The 26,016-nt window shown below is 44.5% G+C and overlaps 1 protein-coding gene across 17 annotated transcripts in view; it reads right to left on the bottom strand.

The window, feature by feature from the left end:
• The window catches only part of TBC1D5 (TBC1 domain family member 5), a 623,629-nt gene that overhangs the window by 105,600 nt on the left and 492,013 nt on the right, over positions 1 to 26,016 (bottom strand). For all 17 annotated transcript variants that reach the window (XM_088835359.1, XM_088835371.1, XM_055416924.2 and 14 more), the window contains one exon: positions 4,260 to 4,345. In XM_088835359.1, the coding sequence (XP_088691485.1) occupies positions 4,260 to 4,345 (86 nt within the window). The remainder of the gene's footprint in view (positions 1 to 4,259; positions 4,346 to 26,016) is intronic.

The following is a 26,016-nucleotide window of genomic DNA, read 5'->3' on the forward strand; positions in this document are numbered from 1 at the left end:
ACTTTTAAGGATAAAAAGTCAAGTAACTAGAGGTCAGACAGACACGTGGGTTTTATTTCTATGTTTGCTTGTTTGAGTGAACGCTGATTAACTCAGAATTTATTTTAGTGTGTGTTAAAAGTTACCAGTTGATATCTTTTCAAAAGATTTGTCAGGTTTCCCAACACCATCTATGGGCTTCTCCCTTGCTCACTTGTCTGCGATGTCTTCACACGCTACACTTCACTTGGGCCCTTTCAGTTTCAGGCTTTGAAACCGCCATGGTGATGATGAGAAAGCTGCCTTCTAGTCCTTACAAAGATACTGCAGATAGGAATCTCAATGTGCCGACAAGAAAATACATAAAACAGAACCAACTATTTTGAGAATGCAGGGACAGAAAGCTAAATGGAAGATAAAACATGAAGGGGAAAAGGAGAGAGTACAGTCTATTTCCTTCTTTGAAAAAGAAGAAAAGGAGATGTTGAAGAATGTAAAACAAAAAAATCACGTATACACAACAACAGCGATCAACTTCCTCATACTAGCTCGAGGATTATCCAAGGTGCCCTCAGGGGGCTTAGATCTAAGCCCTGCAGGGGGTTAGATCTCGGTGAGGAGACTGGGGAGAGAGCGGATGCGTATGGATACGGCTTCAGTGAGAAATGAACGCTATGGGACCAGGACGGCGATCAGGCAGAGGGATCGAGGGAGGTGCAGACAGACGAAGCAGAGACCCAGAGAGGCTTGTGTGAGCGCACAGAAGGGCGTCGGGCACAGGGAAGGTGCTCATCATCGCTCAGCATCAGAGAGATGCTAGTCCAGCTACAGTGAGGCGCCATCTCACACCAGCCAGAGTGGCCATCGTCAGAAGTCTACAAATGATGCATGCTGAGCGGGCTGTGGGTGGGACACACACTGGTGCAACCTCTGTGGAGAGCCGCACGGGGGGCCTCAGAAACTAGAACAAGAGCCGTCTTACGGTCCAGCAACCCCACTGCTGGGCGTGTATCCAGACAAGACTGTAATTCAAACAGACACATGCACCCTGTGCTCACAGGGGCACGAGTTGCAGTATCTAAGGCTCGGAGACAACGCAGAAGTCTCGACAGGTGACCGGGCAGAGAAGCCGGGGCCCGTGGGTCTCGACAGGTGACCGGGCAGAGAAGCCGGGGCCCGTGGGTCTTGACAGGTGACCGGGCAGAGAAGCTGTGGCCCGTGGGTCTCGACAGGTGACCGGGCAGAGAAGCTGTGGCCCGTGGGTCTTGACAGGTGACCGGGCAGAGAAGCTGTGGCCCGTGGGTCTCGACAGGTGACCGTGCAGAGAAGCTGTGGCCCGTTGGTCTCGACAGGTGACCGGGTAGAGAAGCTGTGGCCCGTGGGTCTCGACAGGTGGCCGGGCAGAGAAGCCGGGGCCCGTGGGTCTCGACAGGTGACCGGGCAGAGAAGCCGGGGCCCGTGGGTCTCGACAGGTGACCGGGCAGAGAAGCCGTGGCCCGTGGGTCTCGACAGGTGACCGGGCAGAGAAGCCGTGGCCCGTGGGTCTCGACAGGTGACCGGGTAGAGAAGCCGTGGCCCGTGGGTCTCGACAGGTGACCGGGCAGAGAAGCCGTGGCCCGTGGGTCTCGACAGCTGACTGGGCAGAGAAGCTGTGGCCCGTGGGTCTCGACAGGTGACCGGGCAGAGAAGCTGTGGCCCGTGGGTTCTGCGGGTGCTTTCTGGTCACACCAAGAGGAAATAACTGCCATTCGTGGCAGCACGATGGACCCAGAGATGGTCACACCAAGTGACGTAAGTCAGAGAAAGACGGAGACCACAGGATATCACTTGGATGTGGTCTCTAAAATACGACATGGTGCTGGTGGTTTAGTCGCTAAGTTGTGTCCGACTCTTGCGACCCCGTGGACTGCAGCCCGCCAGGCTCCTCTGTCTGTGGGATTTTCCAGGCACGGACACTGGAGTGGGTTGCCATTTCCTTCTCCAGGAAATACGACATAAAGGAACGTATTTACAGAACAGAGCAGACTCACAGACAGAGAGCAGATCTGTGTTTGCCAAGGCGGGGGTGGGAGGGGGGTGAACTGTGAGTTTGCCATGAGCAGGTGCAAACGCATCTACAGGATGGCAGACAGCAAGGCCCCGTGTGCAGCACAGGGAGCCATATTCAACGTCCCGTGATAAAGCACAGCGGAAAAGAGCAGAAGAGTGCGTGTGTGCAGAACTGGTCACCGCGGGACAGAGAAAGGAGGGCAACACTGTCCACCAAGCCCCGCAACACGGTTTTAGAGACGGGCAGGCTTGTGTGAGGATGTGCGCACGCTGAGGCCCTGGAGAGAGAACAGCGGAGACCCTGGCGAGCCCCAGTGGGAGGAGGGAGACAGGAAGGGCGAGGAGTGCAGCCACGTGGGAGGGCCGGGGGAGCAGCAGACTGCTGAGCCTCTGGGAGCTTCACGGGAGTGCCGTCCGCTCCGCTGTAAACCGAGAGAACTTGGTTGGTTGGTCCTGTGAAAACTCACCCAGGGCGGGGCGTGGTGCACAGCGGGTTTTGGGTGGAGCCCAGGGGCCAGAGGAGACTCCAGCTAGGAAGAGTCTGCATGAAGAAAGGACCTCACAGGCACTTTAAAGAGCATACCCAGCCTCCACAGTTGACAGGAGAGGAAGGAAACGCAAGTGACTAGACTGTGAGACCCCTGAGGAGGGCAGGGGTTTTGCCTGGTTTGTTCACTCTCTGCAAGGCCTAGAATGACGGCAGTCTGGCACTCCAGAAAAATCTGTGAAACTAAACGAACAAAAGTGACTACGGGGAATGAACCTTTTATCTGTGAAAGGAAAACCAGATGGACAAACAGAAAAGAGCTTCAGGCCTTCCCCGGCGGTCCAGGGGTTAGGAATCTGCCTTGAGTGCAAGAGACTCTGGTTCAAGCCCTGGCCTGGGAAGATCCCACATCCCAGAGCGACTAAGCCCAGGCGCCACAAGTACCAAGCCAGCGCCCTGGAGCCCGCAGGCCACAGCTTCTGGCACCTCCAAGCCCAGAGCCCATGCTCCGCAGCAAGAGAAGCGACGCGACGGAAGCCCGAGCACTCTACCTACAGGGCAGCCCACTCACTGTCGCCAGAGAGAGACCCAGCACGGCAAAAACAGCTTCGGGGAGCCTCGCAGGCTACACAACTGCTTTCATAATCACACAGCCCATCAGAGCAAGGGACAGGCTTCAGATAAGAACACGGGATTTAAAAATACTGCCAGTTTAAATATAGCTCTCTTCTTATAAAAGCCTCCTCATCCCTTAGACTACGGGTTTCAATGTGTCAGGAATTACATCTCTTTTTCTTTTTAACTCGAAGTAAGAGAACATACCCTGTAAGTGTACTCCATCAGTGTATACTTAGGTTGCTTAACTTCTACCAAAGAAAAGCCAGCAACAGGCAAATGCTTAAGGAAGAAAATCTGGACAACTTGCAGCATTTATCATGACTAACATTTCAGTCTTTCAGAGTAAACTTCGAAATTAAGTTCTAATTTGAGATGGTTCTGGTTTGACAAGTCAACTCCTGAGACATCTGAGTATGGTATTATGAAAGAACAAAACTGTTCATCAACCCTTTATATAAGTGTGAATTTCTTTTAAAAGTAGGATTTTAATGACTTTTTTATTCCTACGGTGACCCTTAAAGTTTCTATGTATGTAATCACAAATGCACACATAAGATACATTTATAAGCTTATTGTGCAGTTCTAAAGACAGTTGGGAAACCCAATTTTAATTTTGTTACTGAAATAATTTAAACATATATTATAGAACTGCCTCTTTTCAATCAACAGAAAGGATCTAGAAAGAGATTATACATGTAGGCACGATTTATTTTAGTTTTATTAGTGGAGAAGGAAATGGCAACCCACTCCAGTGTTCTTGCCTGGAGAATCCCAGGGACAGGGGAGCCGGGTGGGCTTCCATCTATGGGGTCACACAGAGTCGGACACGACTGAAGTGACTTAGCAGCAGCAGCAGCAGTGTTAGAAAAATGAAGTTGCCAAACTTCATCTGTAACAAGTACTCTTGTATTTATTTAATTTTTATAACCACTGACATCAGCATACATCCTTTTCTCATACCTCAAAGAAAAACTCAGATAATTTATTAAACAGAGATTCATTACATGCATTAACCACTGATATGCTAAAACCTAGAAAATTATTTTCAGCAAATGCATAAAATTTTCTGACAGTCTCCAAGAGTATCTTAGTGACTTAGAACTTTCATCAGAGAAAGAGGACTTACCGGCTTTTATTCATGAGGTCTGCTCCTCGGGCTTTGTAATAATCTAAATTTGGATGGAATTGATAAGTCACTGGTCTTGGATTTCTCTATAGAAAAAAAGCAGTAAGTTAAAATGTACAAAATTATATAATTTGTATATTAAGACAAAAAACAATTGCTTTTATACTCTTAAAGAAAAAATACATACAATAGTGATGCTTAATAATTCATGTGCTTGGGCATTTTTTTCACTGTTGAAGTTTTGCCCTAACTTATCTTTGTCTGATTGAACACTAAAATTACTTAATACATTTCACTTTCATTAGACTTCTTTTCAATTCTTTTGATCAGTTTCAACATGCCTTTCCAAAATAAAATCGGATAAAATCAGAACCAAATTGAAGTATTATGTAAGGTGTAACACCAGCACAATCCATTCTTAGGGCTAGGAGACACAGCAGTGCTCAAGAAGGCTACATTTTGAAGAAGAGCAAAAACCAGCTTTTGACAACCAGAATGCTAGCGATGCCCACTAGATGGCACAGCGAGTCTTTCTTCTTCTAAAATGAATGTGTTATTCCGGAATTCAGGAATTCTTTTCAAGTCAGCAGTTTCTATGTCATCTGTTCTTATACACGAGTTGAATAAGTGCCCAGGTGGTGGACATATCAGCAGGACACCACCACAATACGAAATCACATTTTCATAAAAGCAGCAGTACCCTGCACTTTCTGGCATTTAATATTATTGATAAACTTGCAGAAATGTTCTTCAATCATTAGGTTGGGTGTGTCTGTTTAAACAGGTTGCTATTATTTAATGTGTCTATAATTTAAGAGTATCAAGTTCCTCGGGCAAATAAAAATCAATTAAATACACTTCTATAAAAACATACTTTTTTATGAAAATGTAACATATTAATAGCATAACCTGAATATCATCATCTCTAAAAGGTTAAACTACATATTTTTCATTAAAAAGTTTTTTAAAACAAGTAAATATGATCCAGTGTTTACCTAAACATGTAACTCAAATTAATAATCCGGACCTTGAAACTGCATGCCCTGTCCTTTGACAACTAGACACAGAAAGGCTGAATTTTATTTTAATAGAAAATTATCAATATGCTTTGGTATCAGTCCTTGGAGACATAACCCCAAGGCACAGATATACTTTCATGTAGGCGGGGGACATAATTGCTAAGGTTAAGTAGTTTGAAATTCATCAAGCTAACAAGCTGCATCTTAAGGCCGTGATGGACCTTTTCTTTTTCTGCTGAAAAGAGAGTATTTACACAGCTCAACCCTTTCATATCTCTTCCAAGTCAGCCCTAATCATCTGACAAAAATGACAATCCCTTGATTTAGCTCCAGCTACTACTCCACTGGTTTGGTATTTAACACAGTTCTACAATAATCAAATCTGAATTGCCTTGATGAAGATAACTGATGCTTCCATGACTACCATACTATTAAGTCTAACAGTGCAACTTCTCGCTCTCTAGGAATTACATAGGTTTCCTTGTGGTAGCTGATGACAACCTGGACCCAAGCATAACGGGAAAATGAAACAGAGGTCAAAACCACTGGCAGATTGACAGTGCATTCATGATTTATTTTTAAAATTAACTTTCCTAGGACTATCAACTCATGACCAATTTTGCTCCTTATTCTCAGTACTTGGAAACATTTCGGTTTTGCTACCATAAAAGGCTTTTCTTCTCTGACTTTCAACAAATCAATAAAGGATTATGCTACTTTTTGCTAGAAAACAATGAAAGAGGGGAAGGCACTGTGCAATTTCTTGAAATATCTTTATAAAGAAATGACAAGCAATTCACAACATGAAGTGCTGATCTATCTAAGCACTTAAAGCCATTATTAGGAATAATGATCTAACTTGCACACATGAATGAGGCTCAAGTATTGCTTTCACTGAGGTCTATTTAAATTCCTAGGAGACTTACTAGTATCAAACGGAGAGGCGGCTTAAAATGACACCGCATAGGGATAGAAAAAAAAAAGAATGAAAAGATGATGCTGAAAAACAGTATTTGAAATGTAAGAAAATAAAATCCGAGGTTGCAGTTGAAAGTTACTCAACAGGAGTTTCTATCTGCTGCTACTGAAACGTAAGCGGCACACACATGGACGCCTAGACTGGCACAGCCCCACAGAAGCACAACACAGGGCACAGATGCGAGCTTCATGTGCAAAGAAAAGTTTCCAGCAGACCACGCTAAAAACGAGGAAAAGAGAGCGAAATTACAGATAATATTTTGCTTCATTTGACATATCCAAAATGTTGACACTTAAAACATGTAATCAGTATAAAAATTGAGAGATTTTACATGCTTTCTTTTGTATCGAGTGTTTGAAATCCAGCATATATTTTACAGATAGCACATCTCAGTTTGGACCAGCCACATATGAAGAGCTCAATGGCCACAAAAAGACTGTAGCTATTGTAGTGAACAGAACGGAGCCAAATGTGTGATGTGTAAGTAAGGCAACGTGTGGCTACAGAAATCACATATATAGACACCTATTTATAAAAGGCACATACTTTTATACAGTAAGATTCAGTACTGAGTTCTTTAATTCACCTATAATTCTTCTCTTTTAACACATTATTGACTGAGAGATTTTTGCAGAAACGAATACCTGTGGCTGGCGATTTGTTAAGTGAATCTCGAAATGTCTCAGGTCAATAATGTTTGGGTAACAAGACATATTAATATGTCTCTGGTCAATAATGAATTAATTCAGTTACTTTTGTCTCTTCTGAATATGGTTTTACAAAGTTAAGACATTGTAGAGCAGTGTCTTCTTACTCAACTATGTACCAACATAAGAGGTGGGATGAGATTCCAAGAGCAGAAGTCTAACCTTGTGCAGCGGAATCATTTTAAAAGTAAGAAGACATTTGTCTCTCTTGTTTTAAAGAATTTTTTTCAAAACTGAATTTAATAGAAATATAAGAGCTTTTAATTCTTACTTTTTACAGATCTAGAATTTCCTCTAAAATATAAGAGCCACGAGAATTCTACACACATCAAACTCTTCATGTAAGAAAGACCAGACCCCACGACAGCTGTAAGATCTCATTGCTCAGGACACGCGATGCCGACAACTTTAACCTGGTCTGCCTTTAACCTGGCAAAGGGCTGGGACAACTAGCAATTATTTTAAACCCATTCTCACACAGTGAAGATTTCAAGTATTATAAGCTTTTCCAAGCCAATGCACATTAGCAAAACATAACAACACCACCAAAAAAACTCACCACTTTTGGGGGAGAATTTTTCGTCAGAAGAAAAAACGGTAAACCTAACTTATATTGGTCTGTGTACAGAGACATACCGATTATGTTTCCTGACCTGAGAAGTCGACATAACTATACATGAAAATGCAGAAATGACACACTGAATTCACCGTGGATTTACTGTGCCTTTCCTAGACCAACCTGGATGGACTTGAAAGAAATCGTCCACAAGACTGCAGCTAATTAACTTCCCAAGTACCATTCCATCCTCTGTTAACAAGCTACTGGAGCTCTTCTGCAGGCTTTCTCTTCAGCATCGTACTTTATGGCAACACAGGAAGAAAGCTGAACCTCCCACCCTCGGAACAGACCAGCTGGGGTCTGGGTGGGCAGCCTGGAGCCGTGTGGGCAAAGGGCTGAACTGAAGCGGGATGGACAATGGCAGAAACAAGAGTCCTGGAGGGAGCCACATGGGGAGAGCAGACAGACCAGATGCACGCACTTCTGAACAGCCGGAGTGCTTTTGTTACCTTGGCACGGGCGATTCAGTTTACAAGCAGTGCTTCATGACAGCAATCAACGCTAGGTACAACTCGGACTGAGCCCTAACCGCTCCGTTGAAGTTCACACCCTTCACTCCTGAGGTCAATGGCATACGACAGTCAGCTGAGCCTTCATGTCGTTTCAGGCGAGGTGCTCTCCCCCTTACCGAGTGTGACCTCGGATGGTGGCCTAGCCCCTCTGTTCCACTCTGTGACAGAAGCCCTTCCCTGCCACCCCACCCGCGCAATAATACTTCAGGACTCTAAGTTCAAGCTCACTTTTCTATGGTAATACGCTGCTTTGCTGATAAGTTGTGTCTGACTCTTCTGTGACCCCATGCCCGCCAGGCTCCTCTGTCCAAGGCAAGAATACTGGAGTGGGTTACCACTTCCTTCTCCACGGTTCCTGCTGTGACACCTGTACTGTAGGTGGATTCTTTACCTCTGAGCCACTGGGGAAGCCCCAAATCACACCACTAAATGGTAGTATACGAATACTTAACTGCTAACCCACACTAAGTACACCTAACCACAAGAAGCACACTTAACCACAAGATGAAATGTGACAATTTTCTGAGCCTGGTGAAATCAAGCTATCCACAGAGGTCATTACAGACAGAACATTCTAGACTGACCCCCTAACTTTGGTCCCTCACCTGCGGTTGACAATCTCCTTTTGCACTGTTCATGGAAACTCCAGAAGAAAAGAGTCCGAGGGACTCATCCCGCTTGGAACAACACAGTGCCTTTCAAAGGCCTGGTGCTTATAACACATGGAGGACTGAGAACAGCAGAAGGGGCCCAGTGCCAGTGACCCCGGCTCTGATGAACGCACCGGCAGAGGGTGAAGACAGGTTCAAGTTCCCCGTGAAACACACAGGGACTGCGGCAGGCCCAACATCTGCTTTAGGGGCTCAGGCTGCCTGGGAGCAGAGGCGAGGGATCGGGAGTCAGGGAGGCTCAAGTCCACTCCACCCACGCCTGCCCGTGGAGGACTCACACCCCCGGTTCTGTCTCCTCATCTGCAAAACTGCGGAAAGGGTGAAACGGGGCCCCAGACATAAAGCGTGGCACAGTGGTGGGCACTTTGGAAAGGCTCTAGAAAATGGAAGCTAGAATTCCCTTCTGATACCACTGAATGCTGATGAGCAGAATGCTGACAGCAGATCTGATAGTTTGATGACTTAAAATCCATGATGGCCAACTGGTAGAGAAAGCAGTGTTCCATCCTTCTGATAATCATACAGAAACTTAGGGCAGAGTTTACCAAAGGTTCCATTTGTTTTAGAAAAGTAATACGTATTTAGGCACGCGTATTGTACACACTGGGCCTCATACGTGTGGAGAAAATCTGTCTTATGAATCAGGAGTGTGTACACACATACCAGTTTTTAAAAACTGCAAACCACATTCTATTAAAGCACAGTTGTTTGCCAGCTAATGAGGTTACAATAATTAAAGGGATTTCCTACAATATGTCCAAATAATTATTGGTTACATTTTTTACATTAAATTAGACTGACAAAGTTCCTGTAGCACTTGTCTAATAGAAAAGGTTGATTTATATTTACAATGTAAATACAATGTCTGTTCGGCATGAAGAAAATGTTTGACAAATGAAGAATTACTTAGTTTTCTTTTCCCTGATATCTTGCTACCAACTCTTAATTTTTAGCGTGCCAGATTAGAAAAGGGGAAAAATAAGGCTCAGAAGGGGAAAACAGCACTGTAAAAATATGTCGAACGTTTCTCTTTGATGAAAAATGAGACTCTTATTTTAGTGAATATGTTATTGCCTCAATGCTGGGGGAAAAGCAACCGTCATTAGAAAAACGAATTGCTCAGCTGTTTATAAGCAAAAAGCTCTGGGGGAATTTCTCAGGACCCCAACGGCAAAGCATTACAGGGTTATGCAAACATATGTTGCAGGTGTTTTAGGGGAGACAGGTGGGCAAACCTCAGCCCTGGAAGAGGAGTTAGTTCAATACGCTGGAGCTGAAACGAGGTAACCTAAACACATCCAAGTGCACAGGCCGCCATGGCACCAGTGAACTGGCACTGCAGAGCAAAAACTCTCCCTAAAATAATTTTCTGGTTAGTGCCAAGCAAACAGGATTTCTCCCTTCTTGTAGTTTTATAGAAAACAAACACTGCCAATTACTTTTCTTTTTTTTTCCAACTAAAGGTATTTTAAACCTGGAACAAAGAAAAGCCTGAAATAGCGATAATTACCCAAAAAAGATAAGGATGAAGTATTGTTGCCTTTATTTAAACAAATATTCCTAAGGAGACAGTTTGTTGTAATATCCCCTCTTTGGTTCACTAGGCAACATTAGATTTATCATAATTCTCCTAAAGCCTAAGATATTTCTATATTAAAATGCTAATTTTGTCTTTTCTTTTGCCTGTAATTAAAGCTGGGGAGACTTGTGATCTGATATTCACTGATTGCTAGAGGGTTCACCAAGGTCTCAGCATTTCTGTTTCTTATTGCTACACATGGCCCTCTTCATTACAGCTAGCGTTAACACAGAGGATCACAAAGGGAGACGTTACAATCCTAAATGCTCACAAAATTCCCTTAAAATATATAAATAAATAAAATAAGTGGTCTTATGTAGATATTGCTATCAAATCTAGACTTGTATTTTATTTCCTTCATCATTTATCCAAGAGTTGGTTTTCTTTTCATATTACTTGCTACTGAGACAATACTGATTTTACTGCATGTATTTATGTATAATAGTACATGAGCCATACCTGCCTTATCTAAATCACTTTTCCTTTTTTTTCTTAAACAGTTCATACCATGAATTAAACACCAAATGCTTATAAGGTCACAAAACATTGGATTCCCCAAAGTAAAATCTAGTTTGATTTTTTTATAATATTCAAAAATCTAAAATGTGGATATAACACACACATCGAGTTAACATAGTTTTTTTTTTTTTTTTAAAGAAAACACACCTTTTCAACAAGGTTGTAAATCAGAATTTCATCTCAGGATCAGGATTGAAGTGACCCCTGGCTTATATACTAACAGTTCCTATGTCTTTTCATAAATATATATTGCAGATATTAGGTATTAAGAATCTTCGGGCAATTGACAGAAAAATTTAGGCACTTTCAATCTATGCATCTACAGATTAAAACAAAAACAAAAAATGTTAAAAGGCCTTAAAAATAAAAAGGAAGCAAAAACCATGAACTGGTGAGGACACAGGCAAAAGCTCTGAAGCCGCGCCAGCCTCCAGTGATGCACTGGATGAGTCCATTCCCTGCAGTCACAGTCGCACCCCCAGCACGGCAAGCCAAGGCCTCAGATGCGGAGGGGCGTTTAGACCTCCTGAGCGCTGCACTCCACGGTAGCCTCTGACAGTAAACAGACCCAAGAGAAATAACGTCTTTTCCTTCTTCCAGTGTATTTACAGTTTGAGTTTAGCATGGAGGACAAGGCAGATTAACATGCCCCCAAATAAACACGTAAATGACTATGGAGACAGGCTCACGTTTACCCTTTGTGACGGACTCTGGGCCTCAGAAGCCTCCTTTTTGGCAGCTGGTGAGCTCAGTTCTGAACTCGTCACCTTCTTCCTTCCCTGACTGTGAGCTGAGTAGGGCAGGAGACTGACTTCACTGGTTCGGACACATGGAACCCCATTTATCTTTTCCAGAGAGTGAAGGTTCCCAACTTTCAATCATATAAAGAAGAGAGAGGAAAGAGGAAATCTCAAAAAAAAAAATCCCTAAATATTCCAATTTGGGAAAGAGATTTTAAGGAACTAAAATCTCGGATATAAAAATTACCCTCGGAAGTTTTTATTTTTAGAAGTGCTAAAATAAGTTTAAACAAATTATCATCAAAACAGAAGTAATTTACAAATGGTTTTAGGAGTTCTGAATCCTCAAGAATAAGTCTATGTGACCCCAAAGGAACCTGATTTGAGACACTTGACCCCACCTTCCTTCCCTTTCCTGCCCTGCTATCTTCACTGCCAAGGAAACAAAAGTTGAGCTCCCGCACAGTGAGGCCTGGCAAGAGAAAGTCTTGCACAGTCCACTTCTCATGCAATTTTGGGAGTCACTTCAATGAAAAAACATCCTGCAATTAAAAATCTCACTATATAAATACACTCTTACTACGGCCATTCACTTACACTCTTTTTTTCTGATACTTTCTAGGATAACAATGAAGTATATATACTGAATTTTGAAATGTCCAAGTAAAGAACTCAGAAACCAAACATAACTTACAGATTACAGTTTTATTTTCCTGAGTGAGGCCACTCTCTACTTGAGAAAGTATGTCAAATTAAACCCAGAAACACCAAGAAAAGGCCCTATAGATGGACTCTTCTTGCCTTCTTGATTGTTTTATTCTAGACTTCATTGTCACTATGAAAACACTGACATCAAGTGTTAATTTCTCTAAAGAGTGGAAAATGTCATAAAAATAGTCCCTTTTTAAGCAGAACATTTTGACACAGCCCAGTATTAAAAGCACAGGGCCATGAAGCACGCTCAAATAATAGCTATGATGTGTTGCTGCTGTTCAGTCGCCAAGTCATGTCTGACTATTTGACCCCATGGACTGCAGCACAGTCTTCCCCGTCCCTCGCCACCTCCCGGAGTTTTCCCAAGTTCATGTCCGCTGAGTCGGTGATGCCATCCAACCATCTCATCCTCTGTCTCCCTCTTCTCCTCTGCCTTCAGTCTTTCCCAGCATCAGGGTCTTTCCCAGTGAGTAGGCTGTTCGCTTCAGCCTATCCATGCTAGGGGCTCTTGATCGCTTTGAGCCATGGACGACTCTGCTTTCTGGTGAAGACTTTGGTCCCCTTTTCAGAATAATGCTTTTAAATACATAAGAGAATACATAGGATTATAAAGAAAAAACAATTATACAGAAAGACAGGAACTGAAACATTGAACGCATTTGTAGCACTGCATGTGTGTACGCTCTCATGTCCGACTCTGTGCGACCCCATGGACTGTAGTCCACCAGGCTCCTCTGTCCACGGAATTTTCCAGGCAAGAATACTGGAGGGGGTTGCTGTTTCCTACTTCAGGGCATCTTCCCGACCCAGGGATTGAACCTGTGCCTCCTGCACCTATTGCACCATAGATGGATTCCTTACCACTAGCACCATCTGGGAAGCCCCTATGATACTGTAAAATGTGCTTTTAAATTAATTATTAAATAAGGTATACATCTGATTAGATCACAACTATAATTTAAAAGCAGTGATGAATACAAATGGTATTTTTACCAATATTTTAAACAAGGAATTGATTGCAGAAATCAACAAAGATGATCTCAAAATTCATATGGAAATGCAAGTGACTCAGATTAGCTGATTTCAAAACATTCTACAAAGTTACAATAATCGGATAGCATGGTACTAGCATTAAGGGCAGACCTACAGATCAACAGAATACAATTGAGAGTCCAGAAATAAACCCTCACATTTATGGCTAATTAATTTTTGACAAAGAGGCAAGACAATTCAGTGCAGCAAAGAACAAGCTTTTCCAACAAACACAATTAATGCCCAAATGGAAAAGAATGAATCTGAACCCCTATCTCACACCACAGAAAATCAACTCAAAGTGGATCACAGACGTAAATGCAACAGTTAAAACTATGAAACTTTTAGAATGAAACGCAGGAGTAAATCTTTGTGATCTTGGGCTAGGAAATGATTTCTTAGAAATGACAACAAAAGTATGAGTCATAAAAGAAAATATTGATAAGTTGCTGCTGCTGCTGCTAAGTCGCTTCAGTCGTGTCCGACTTCGTGCGACCCCATAGACGGCAGCCAACCAGGCTCCGCCGTCTCTGGGATTCTCCAGGCAAGAACACTGGAGTGGGTTGCCACTTCCTTCTCCAATGCATGAAAGGGAAAAGTGAAAGTGAAGTCGCTCAGTCGTGTCCAAGTCTTAGCGATCCCATGGACTGCAGCCTACCAGGCTCCTTCATCCGTGGGATTTTCCAGGCAAGAGTACTGGAGTGGGTGCTATTGCCTTCTCCGATTGATAAGTTAGGCTTCATCAAACTTAAAAACGTTTGTGTTTCAAAGGACATCATTAAGAAAGGGAAAAGACGATTTACAGATGAGAGAAAATATTTGCAAATCATACGTCAGATGAGAATCTTGTATCTAGAATATATAAACAACTCTCACAACTCTAATAAAATGACAACCCGATTAACGATGGACAAAGGATCCGAAGAGCCATTTCTCAAAAAAGCACATGAAGAGATGTTCAACATAATCAGTCGTCAAGGAAATGCAAATCAAACCCACAATTAGATACCGTTTCATACACCTTCAAATGGCTATAATAAAAAAGACAGGTATAACAAGTGCTGGCAAGTATGTTAAGAAATGTGAACCCTCCTCATACATTGTTGGTGGGAATGTAAAATGGTGTAGCCACTTTGCAAAACAGCTTTTGACAATTCTTCAAAATGCTGGATGTAGAATAAGTAACCACATTACCCAGCAATTCTACTTCAGGAGAAATAAAAAATATTAAAAAAAAAATGCTTGCATGGGAAGCATTATTTACAATAGCTACAGAGTGGAAACAATCCAAATGTCTACCAAGTGACTAATGGATAAACAAAATGTGGTATATCCATAATGGAATATTAAGTGGCAATAAAAAACGAAGTATCACCACATGCTGCACCATGGATAGACCTCAAAAACTATGATAAATTAAGGAAGCCAGCCACCAGCCCCACCCACCGCCAAATACTGTATGATTCCATTTACACAAAATATCTAGAATAGGCAAGTCCATAGGGACAGGAATCAGATGAGTGGTTGCCTAGGGTGGGGTGGAAAGAGTTTTAAGTGGAGGGAGAAAACTATGGTATGACTGATAAGGACTACAAGGGTTCTTTTGGGAATTATGAACACGTTCTAAGGCTAGGGAACTCTATAGTAAAAATCATTGACCTGTATGCTTTAAATGAGTGCATTTTTATTGTATGTAAACTATATCTTAATCAACCTGGTAAAAACAAAAAATACGATATACACTGGTAAATGAATACACAAATACACATACACACACATTTTTTTCCTGGAAGGAGAAATGGACAGATGCATACAAAGGGGGACTGGGTAGAGACTTTTATTTTCTTCTGAACTAGAGTATATAGTTGATTTATGGGCTGCCCTGACTGTCCAGCCAGTAAAGAATCTACCTGCAATGCAGGAGACTCAGATTGGACTCCTGGGTCGGAAGATCCCCTGCAGAAGGGAACGGCAACCTGCTCCAGCACTCTTGCCTGGAGAACCCCATGGACAGAGCAGGCTGTCGGGTACAGTCCATGGGGTCGCCAGCGTAGGACACACACACACACGGCTGACCTGCTACTCTCTGTGAGTTCCAGGGGCACAGCACAGCGATTCAGCTGTGCACACGCGTGTGTGCATACACACATATTCTTTTCCATCACAGGCTATTATATGATAGTGAACAGAGTTCACTAGCTTTGTGTTGCCTGTTTTGCATACAACAGTGTGTGTCTTCATCTCAAACCCTGGATTTACCCCTCTCCTCTCCCAGAGACTTTTGTTTCTGTTGTTCGGTTGCCCACTCGAGTCTGACTCTTTGCGACCCCATGGACTGCAGCACGCCAGGCAGCCCTGTCCTTCACAGTGTCCTGGAGTTTGCACGAACACATGTCCATTGAGTTGGTGATGCCATCCAACCTTGTCGTGCTCTTCTCCTCCTGCCTTCTATCTTTCCCAGCATCAGGGTCTTTTCCAATGAGTTGGCTCTTCGCATCAGGGCCACAGTACTGGAGCTTCAGCATCAGTCCTTCCAATGAATATTCAGGTTGATTTCCTTTAGGATGGATGGGTTGGATCTCCCTGAAGCCCAAGGACTCTCTTCTCCAGCCCCACACAAGGCATCGATTCTTTGGTGCACTGTTTTCTTCAAGGCCCAACTCTCACATCTGTGCTCAGTCGCGTCCGACTCTTTGCAACCCCGTGGACTGCAGCCCCCAGGCTCCTCCCTCCATGGGATTCTCCAGGCAAGAATACTGGAGTGGGTTGCCATGCCCTCCTCCAGGGCATCTTCCCTACCCAGGGACAGAACCTATGACTCTTAGGTCTCCTGCACGGGCAGGTAGGATCTTTACACTAGCGCCACTTGGGAAGCCCAACTCTCACATCAGTACATGACTACTGGAAAAACCATAGCTTTGACTACATGAAACTTCATCAGCAAAATAATGTCTCTGCTTTTTAATACACTGTCTACGTTTGTCATAGCTTTTCTTCCAAGAAGCAAGCGTCTTAATTTCATGTCTGCAGTCACCATCCACAGTGATTTTGGAGCCCAAGAAAATAAAGTCTCTCACTGTTTCCCCATCTATTTGCGATGAAGTGATGGGACCACATACCACGATCTTAGTTTTCTGAATGTTGAGTTTTAAGCCAACTTTTTCACTCTCTTTTACTTTAATCATGAGGCTCTTTAGTTCCTCTTGACTTTCTGCCATTAGAGTGGTTTCATCTGCCTATGTGAGGTTATTGATATTTCTCCCGGCCATCTTGATTCCAGCTTGTGCTTCATCCAGTCTGGTATTTTGCATGATGTACTCTGCACGTAAGTTAAATAAGTAGGGTGACAATATACAGCCTTGTTGTACTCCTTTCCCAATTTAGAACCAGTCCATTGTTCCATGTCAGGTTCTAACTTTTGCTTCTTGATCTACATACAGATTTTTCAGGAGGCAGGTCTAATAGTCCCATTTCTTCAGGAATTCTCCACAGTTTGTAGTGACCCACAGAGTCAAAGGCTTCAGCACAGTCAATGACACAGAAATTTTTGTGGGATTCTCTTGCTTTTTTCTGTGATCCAATGGATGTTGGCTGGTTCCTCTGCCTTTTCTAAATCCAGCTTGAACATCTGGAAGTTCTTGGTTCACATACTGTTGAAGGCTGGCTTGAAGGATTCTGAGCATGACCTTGCTAGCATGTGAATTTGTGCTTCATATTTTTACACTGCGGTCATTTTCATATCATGCATCATATGACTCCACTCCCATCTGACCATTGATGGGAGTTATCTCCTCTGTGAGTTTACTGGTAGGGATCACTTCTGATTTATTTATACTACTTTGAACTAAACAAAAAATAAAGCTTAATTCTTTAGTTATAGTTTACATAAACAAGATAAAAATATTTATATCCTTCTCAGCTTAGATTTTGTACTCTAAAATCATTACATCACCTACATCATACATTAAACAGGCATGAAGGACAGCTCCTGATTCTGGCTGAACTTGCTACTCTTAGAAAAAGTCTGTCAGGCAGCATCACGCTGACTTTGTTTAGCCTACCTCATGCAGGACTCGCTGTTTTCACAGAGGCCTCTGAAGATCTGGAAGGTGTGAGGCCATAAGGCTGACCTTTGAAGGTCATCCAGAAGCTTTAAATGGCACCAACTGCAAGATTTCACTACACAAACACACACACACATGCACAAAAGGAAATCTTACAGATCTGTCAGTAACTCTTTGTGATTTTGTGATCTCTGAAATATACTCTCAATTTCAATTATCTTGTCCGAATCTCTCCACTAAACTCCTAAGCCTCAATTTATGGCATTAATATTTCAAACCACTTATCAGAACCCCAGGTTTCTCTAATAGCTCAGTTGGTAAAGAATCCACCTGCAATGCAGGAGACCCCGGTTTGATTCCTGGGTCAGGAAGATCTGCTGGAGGAGGGATAGGCTACCACTCCAGTATTCTTGGGCTTCCCTGGTGGCTCAGTTGGTAAAGAATCCACCTGCAATGCGGGAGACCTGGGTTCTATCCCTGGGTTGGGAAGGTCCCCTGGAGAAGGGAAAGGCTGCCCACTCCAGTATTCTGGTCTGGAGAATTCCATGGATGGTATAGTCCATGGGGCTGCAAAGAGTCGGGACACGACTGAGCCACTTTCACTCTATCAGAACCCCAGACCTAGGACATAAAACATTTGGGCTGAGCGAGTTATATCATTCTGCCTCCCAGGACTCCTGTGGCAAGACCCCACAGCTCCATGACCAGTGACCTCACTGTGGTTCAGAACTGTCTTGATTCTTGCCTTGACTATATCAAGTCTCTAATCTTGTGTCCACTGATACACATAATACCACCTGAATCACCTTCAAAAAATACAGGTCTAAGGTGGTTTTTTTTGTTTTGTTTTTACTTCCCTCCCTTAGTTCTGAATCAAGTCTCAATTGCCAAAGTTCCAATTTCTCAGCAAGACATCAAGGACCACCATGATCTCCATGATCCAGCCTTAAATGTGTCTCATATCAGCTGAAAGTGAAAGTCGCTCAGTTGTGTCCGACTCTTTGTGACCCCATGGACTACACGGTTCATGGGATTCTCCAGGCCAGAATAATGGAGTAGGTAGCCTTTCCCTTCTCCAGGGGATCTTCCCAATCCAGGAATTAAGGCAGATTTACCCGGTGAGCCACACGGAAGCCCCAGAATGTCACCTACCAGGTACTAATGTTTCAGTCGCCATCATCTCTGAACATCCCCCAACCTCCAGGCTTGAGGTAAACTGTTTCCGTGGGTTAGGGTGTCTACACGTTATTTCTGCTCCCCAGCATCCTTCTCATGCTCAGTCAAACACACCTCCTTTTGTGTATTCTGCTGTAAATTTCCACATCACCGTGCTGCCTCTCTTCCAACAGTCTGCTAATTTTAAGTTTGTTCTGCATTTACTTCATCATGCCCTGCAGGATCGGAGAAGGCAATGGCAAGCCACTCCAGTACTCTTGCCTAGAAAATTCCATGGATGGAGAAGCCTGGTGGGCTGCAGTCCGTGGGGTCGCTATGGGTCAGACACGACTGAGCGACTTCACTTTCACTTTTCACTTTCACACATTGGAGAAGGAAATGGCAACCCACTCCAGTGTTCTTGCCTGGAGAGTCCCAGGGATGGGGGAGCCTGGTGGGCTTCCGTCTATGGGGTCACACAGAGTCGGACACGACTGAAGTGACTTAGCAGCAGCAGCAGCAGCCCTGCAGGATGGCCACCTTTGTACATGTCTGCCTTCCACGTGGAGTCGAAGGTCCCTGAGGTCTCTCTCCATATCTTCTGTCTGGTACATGGTATGTGCTCAGTGATCATCTATGAACAGATGAACTAGAGAGCTCATCAGAGCCTGGCTTTTACAGAAAGAGCTGCAGAGAAGTGGGGTGAGATCCACCTGAGCTGCACGCATGCATGACTAACGGCTCAGGGAGAAGCCCCTGAAGTCCTTCCCTCAGGGCGAGGCCAGCGGTGCTGCCACCATACCCCTTTGAGCAAGACCCTCCGGGAGGGCTAACTGGCAACTGAGGGAGATCTCACGCTGCCGGGAGTTCCCGCGGATGAACAAAGTCCCGACTCGCTAAGCCCACTGTCCTGATCCACATCACGACCACAATTCCGGTCATCCCTCTTTCCAGGAACACGAGAAGAAGCCCAGTGAGCAGTTGCAGGGCTGCCTGTTCTCGCAGGGGAGGCCAGGCTCCGTAGGCAGGGTGTACAGGGGTTGCCCAGGACGACGCGGTGGGCTGTTTGATGAGTTATCTCACAAAGGAGCAGCTGGCTGAGTGCCCGTGGATGGCGCCCTGCTTCATAAAGAAAAGCACAGGCAATATAATGAACTTTTCCTAATTGAGCTCAACTCCTTGTAGGCAGGAGGTTGTCTGCTTTGTTTGGTTTTTGTGGTTTTGATATTGTTTGCCTGAATCTTCATAGGAGTTTCATTAGGAAGCTGAGAATCTGGATGCCATTTTATAACCAAGAAGTGTGATTTCAGCTGGATGAGAAGGAAGGCTGTGAAGGTGCCTGGAGGAAAAGGGCAGCAACGGCAATCCCAGTAGAAGGACGGTCACACAGCTGGGGCGGAGACAGCGTGGAAGGACAAACGTTCTTCTCGCTCCACCCAGCCAGCCCCCCACCAGTCCACGGATCCTCCTATGCAGAGACTTCCTATGCGTCAGGGGCTACGCTGGGTACCGGGAGGACAGTGTGAACACAGTCGTCTCGATTCCACCCTGAAGGGGCAAGAGGATGAAATCATGAAATAATTGCACATGTCAGGGTGGGACTGTGTCCGCTAGGAAAGTGCGTAATGGGGGATTTTACTTCGTCAGGGAGGACCTCCCAGAGGAAGCGACAATGGAACAGCAAACGGGAGGAGGAGGGGTCGTCAACCTGAAAGTGTTGTGGGGAGGGTTACAGAGAGAAGCAGTACAGCAGGAAGAAATCGCTGTGTCATTCTTTGAGTTCTCCTCAGCTATAAAATGGGACTTCTGTTTGGACATGGTGCTGTTTAATGATCAGTGATGCCTAGAACCTTCAGAGTTTACCTCTCTATTTGTTGTTGCTGTTCAGTTACAAAATGGTGTCCGACTCTGCGACTCCACGGGCTGCAGACACCAGGCTTCCCTGTCCTTGACTATCTCCTGGAGGTTGCTCAAACTCATGTTATCTATCTATACACCTACATAAAAAGCAACTGATAATTTTATTTTTTAAACATTATTTATTTATTTAAAGCCACACCACACAGCTTACAGAGTCTCAGTTCCCCAACCAGCCATCGAAACTCAGGCCCTGGCAGTGGAAGCACCAAGTCCTAACCACTGGACAGCCAGGGAGTTACAAAAATTAAAAAAAAAAAAAATCAACACATAACAATACATTAAATCATTTAGGAAGCTTACTATGTAAATGGAAACTGAAAACTAAGAGGTTCAGGAATAATCTTGCTCATTTATAAAGCATCAATTAAACACTAAATTTAGGGGGAGAAAACCCACAGCTTAGATAGACCATCAAATAGAGTCCTGCCTGTTCGGCCTTGCTTCTTCCTCTTGAGAAAGCATACAGACCATCAGTCATCACTTGCTGATGACAGACCATCCATGTACTTTACAAGCACTATCTCACATTCACAGAACTTTCACAACAAGCTCAGCACCACTTTATAGGTAAAAAAAAAACCACTTAGAATGGTTCGTGTTTTGGCCAAAGTCATGAAGATAGTAAGGGTACAGTCAGGAACTAAATCTATTTCCATCTTCAAACCTCTTCTGCCTACACATATCCATGGCTGCTGTCATTTACATAAGAGTTCATCAAAGTAGGAAGAACACTGTTAATTAACCTTTAGTTTTCTTTTTGGGTTAAATAATCATGAGAAATACTGGGCTGGAGGAAGCACAATCTGGAATCAAGATTGCCGGGAGAAATATCAATAACCTCAGATATGCAGATGACACCACCCTTATGGCAGAAAGTAAAGAACTAAAGAGCCTCTTGATGAAAGTGAAAGAGGAGAGTGAAAAAGTTGGCTTAAAGCTCAACATTCAGAAAACTGAGATCATGGCATCTGGTCCCATCACTTCATCGCAAATAGATGGGGAAACAGTGGCTGACTTTATTTTTCTGGGCTCCAAAATCAGTGCAGATGGTGATTGCAGGCAGGAAATTAAGAGATGCTTACTCCTTGGAAGGAAAGTTATGACCAACCTAGATAGCATATTAAAAAGCAGAGACATTACTTTATCAACAAAGGTCCATCTAGTCAAGGCTATGGTTTTTCCAGTGGTCATGTACAGATGTGAGAGTTGGACTGTGAAGAAAGCTGAGCACTGAAGAATTGATGCTTTTGAACTGTGGTGTTAGAGAAGACTCTTGAGGGTCCCTTGGACTGCAAGGAGATCCAACCAGTCCATCCTAAAGGAGATCAGTCCCAGGTGTTCATTGGAAAGACTGGTGTTGAAGCTGAAACTCCAATACTTTGGCCACCTGATGTGAAGAGCTGACTCATTGGAAAAGACCCTGATGCTGGGAAAGATTGAGGGCAAGAGGAGAAGGGGACGACAGAGGATGAGATGGCTGGATGGCATCACCGACTCAACAGACGTGAGATTGGGTGGACTCCGGGAGTTGGTGATGGACAGGGAGGCCCGGCGTGCTGCAGTCCATGGGGTTGCAAAGAGTCAGACACGACTGAGCGACTGCACTGAACTGAACTGATCAGCAACACAAGTTGCTGACTATTTTCACCCTTAGATTCCACACTATCCTTTTTAAACTTTGCAATCATTACAACGAGTTGACTCACTGGAAAAGACTCTGATGCTGGGAAAGGTTGGGGGCGGGAGGAGAAGGGGACGACAGAGAATGAGATGGCTGGATGGCATCACCGACTCTGTGGACATGAGTTTGAGTGTACTCCGGGAGTTGGTGTTGGACAGGGAGGCCTGGCGTGCTGTGGTTCATGGGGTCGTGGAGAGTCGGACACGACTGAGCGACTGAACTAAATCATTACAATCTTTTGGCTTCTCTTTTGTTTTTCTTAATGTCGCTGTCTCAGTCTGAAAGGATACTCTTATTTCCCCTTCAATCCTCACCCTAGACATCTCAGTAACTTTCAGCTTTCAAGGTTGTTTATCTTTATTTGAGTTGATCTCTCTGCAGCATCTGTCATTAACCACCTCCAGTCCTTGGGGTTATTGGTGCGTAGGTGATCACACCGCGTCCTAATGCTATCTTCTCAAGTGGTGTACCTCTACAATGGGACACTGCTCGGCCACGGAAAAAAGGAAATCCTGGGACAACATAGCAGGCCCCTGAGGGCACTATGCAAAGTGAAAGAAGTTAAAGGGAAAAAGAGCAGCCCTATAGATCTCTATTATCCCTGGAGTGTGACAAAAAAACAAGATAAATGAGCAAACAAAAGCAAACACAGATGCAGAGAACAGGGCAGAGGTGCTAGAGGAGAAGGGTGGGGGCGGTGAAGTGAGGAAAGGTTGACCGTGGTGATGGGCGGCAGAGACGGAGGCCTCGGCAGTGAGCACGCTACAGTTTATGCGGAGGCAGAAGCCTAATGTGGTGCGCGTGAGCCACGTTAGAGACCAGCGCTACATCAGGTAAAGCGTGCTCTCAAAACCCTACGTGCAGCCCTGCCTTCCCATGCCTGTCCCCGTTCCGAGCCTTCCCCACCCGGTGTCCTCTGTGCTGACAGCTATACCCTGTGATTCCCTTCCAGGTCTCCTCTGACCCCCCAACACGCTATTCCTGAGTCACTCACATTCCCTCAACTACAGTTCATACCTGTCTTTCAAGACACCTAAATCTGTATCTTGGGCCAGATCTCTCCTTTGAGTCCTAGACACGTTCCCAGTTGCCTTCTGCAGTCTCTTCCTGGAGATCTACAACCTGCTCAGTAGCAACTCATTATCCACCCTTCTTACACCTAAGTATTCTCACAAACTGGCTCATCTGTGTATTTTTCCACAAACTCAGTCGGTAGGTAGCGATCTTGGAAACACAGCTAATGGTTCACGAGCCAAAGCTCTGGGTCCACTCTCTGAGCCTTTGCCGATGCTTTCCTCAGTGCTCCTTGAAGCCACTCGCTAGATGTTCTGTTTTCAAGACGCTCATACATATATCTTATTTTTTAAAAAAGGAAGGAAGAAATGAAAAAACACAGATATATTATCTATGTTCTATTGTTTTCCTATTTAAAAAAGAGTGGTTGGTATAAAATGACTGCAATTTTAAATACACATACACACACAAATATTAAACCCTACAGGGAAACCCTTTAGGGCATCAAACTGTTTTATCTCTGTGATAATGAAATCACTCCTTCCGTGTTTAATTGGAAGTCAATTGCTTTTGAATGTGTAAGTCCTAAACATATTCTGAAATTTTAGTTTTTGCTCAGTGCTATTTCAAATATTGTTTCCTGTGTATTAGTCACTTAGTCTCTAGAACTCAAATGGAAGGAAGTAAGAGAGTTTATGTGAGAGTTGGACTATGAAGAAAGCCGATCGCCGAAGAATTGATGCTTTTGAACTATGGTGTTGGAGAAGACTCTTGAGAGTCCCTTGGACTGCAAGGAGATCCATCCAGTCCATTCTAAAGGAGATCGATCCTGGATGTTCATTGGAAGGACTGATGCTGAAGCTGAAACTCCAATACTTTGGCCACCTCATGCGATGAGTTGACTCACTGGAAAAAACTCTGATGCTGGGAGGGATTGGGGGCAGGAGGACAAGGGGACGACCGAGAATGAGATGGCTGGATGGCATCACCGACTCTGTGGACATGAGTCTGAGTGAACTCCGGGAGTTGGTGATGGACAGGGAGGCCTGGTATGCTGTGATTCATGGGGTCGCAAAGAGTCGGACACGACTGAGCGACTGAACTGAACTCAACTGAAGAGAGCTTAAATAAGATGTTACCAATTAAGTAAACTGAGTAGCTGGATCTCAAGTTAATAGCTGACACTCTTGTCAGTGGGTCCTCTTTAGTGGAATGTATAACAGATACATTAAGTTAGAAACTTGATAGGAAAATCTGACAGGATTTCTTCAGATACTGGCTAGAAAAATAAGGGTAAAGGGTTTACCTCTTTCCTGAGTTCATGAAAAACAACTCTAACCATTCCTGTCATTTTTCTGCTTTCTTCAAATTTTCTTACTTTGGTGCTGTTCCCACAAAGACAGCTCAAACCAAGTAGGAATCACACAGTGTTTACTTTAAGTGGAATAATCTGAAGTACTCTCTGTTCCGGCTGTTGTAGTGAGAAAGCATGAATCAGCACTTCTATCACAAGGGGAACTTCAAGAAAAGGTCGTGTACGCTGCTGAACTGCTTCAGGAGAATCCAACTCTCTGTGACCCCGTGGACTGTAGCTGCCAGGTTCCTCTGTCAATGGGATTCTCCAGGTAGGAATACTGGAGTGGGTTGCCATGCCCTCCTCCAGGGGATCTTTCCAACCCAGGGATAGGGAACCTGCATCTCTTACATCTAATTTGCATTGGCAGGCAGGTTCTTTACCACTAGCACCACCTGGGAAGCCCCCAAAAAAGGCCAGAAAGAATCAAATCACTACCAATGCCACCTATGACTCGACGATGGTCAGATGCAGGGTTTACTGTTCTGTGCAACAGCATTACGTTTTAAAGAAGCACTGCAGAGGAGAAACCTGCTGCTGCTGCTAAGTCGCTTCAGCCGTGTCCGACTCTGTGCGATCCCATAGACGGCAGCCCACCAGGCTCCCCCATCCCTGGGATTCTCCAGGCAAGAACACTGGAGTGGGTTGCCGTTTCCTTCTCCAATGCACGAAAGGGAAAAGTGAAAGTGAAGTCGCTCAGTCGTGTCTGACTCTTGGCGACCCCATGGACTGCAGCCTACCAGGCTCCTCCAGGCAAGAACACTGGAGTGGGGTGCCATTGCCTTCTCCGGGAGAAACCTGAGGGGCTATCCAAAGAGCTGAGAATGCTGATGTGTGTGAAAAAGCTCCTGAGACCAAGCCCATGAAGCTGAGCTCCCCGCTGATCTCATGGTTAGCCTCTCTACCCAAAACTGTGCTCCCTCTCCTTCCCCAGCCTGTCCTCAGGACTGAGGAGCAGCAGAGAAGAGGTGGGGCTGAAACCACACACAGCTGCATCTTATGCCCAAGGGGTCCATGTCCCTGACCTTTAGAGTGACAGGTCTCCACTCTCCCAGGCCTGCCTTGAGTCTCAAAAGGCTGATCGAAGAGTTAATGATGGAATGTGAAGACATAAAACAAAGAACAGCTCTGAGGGTGGGAAACTGGTAACAACAGCAGAATCAGGGAACTGTAAGCCTGACACACGTTCCTAAGTTGCTTTTACAGGAAGCAGAGCTCCTCCAGATGAAAACTGACCATAAGCATACAGACTCTAGGCTGGCTGAAACCAGAAGGATGCTGCTGCTTGAAACCTCACCTTAACGTCAGTCAACCTGAGAACTGTGCATAAGATGATCCCACACCCTGCCGCCCGCAGCCTCAACCTGTCTTTAAAATCTCTTCCCTGAAAGCCATCTAGTGGTTTGAAGCCTCTAGGAGGTCTTTTGAGCACGGGCTGCCCGTTCTCCTTGCTCGGGGCCCTGCAGTAAGTGCTGTGC

Source organism: Moschus berezovskii, chromosome 1 (genome assembly GCF_049115385.1).
Source record: "Moschus berezovskii isolate FMDL1 chromosome 1, NW_MosBer_1.0, whole genome shotgun sequence".
Lineage (NCBI taxonomy): Eukaryota > Metazoa > Chordata > Mammalia > Artiodactyla > Moschidae > Moschus > Moschus berezovskii.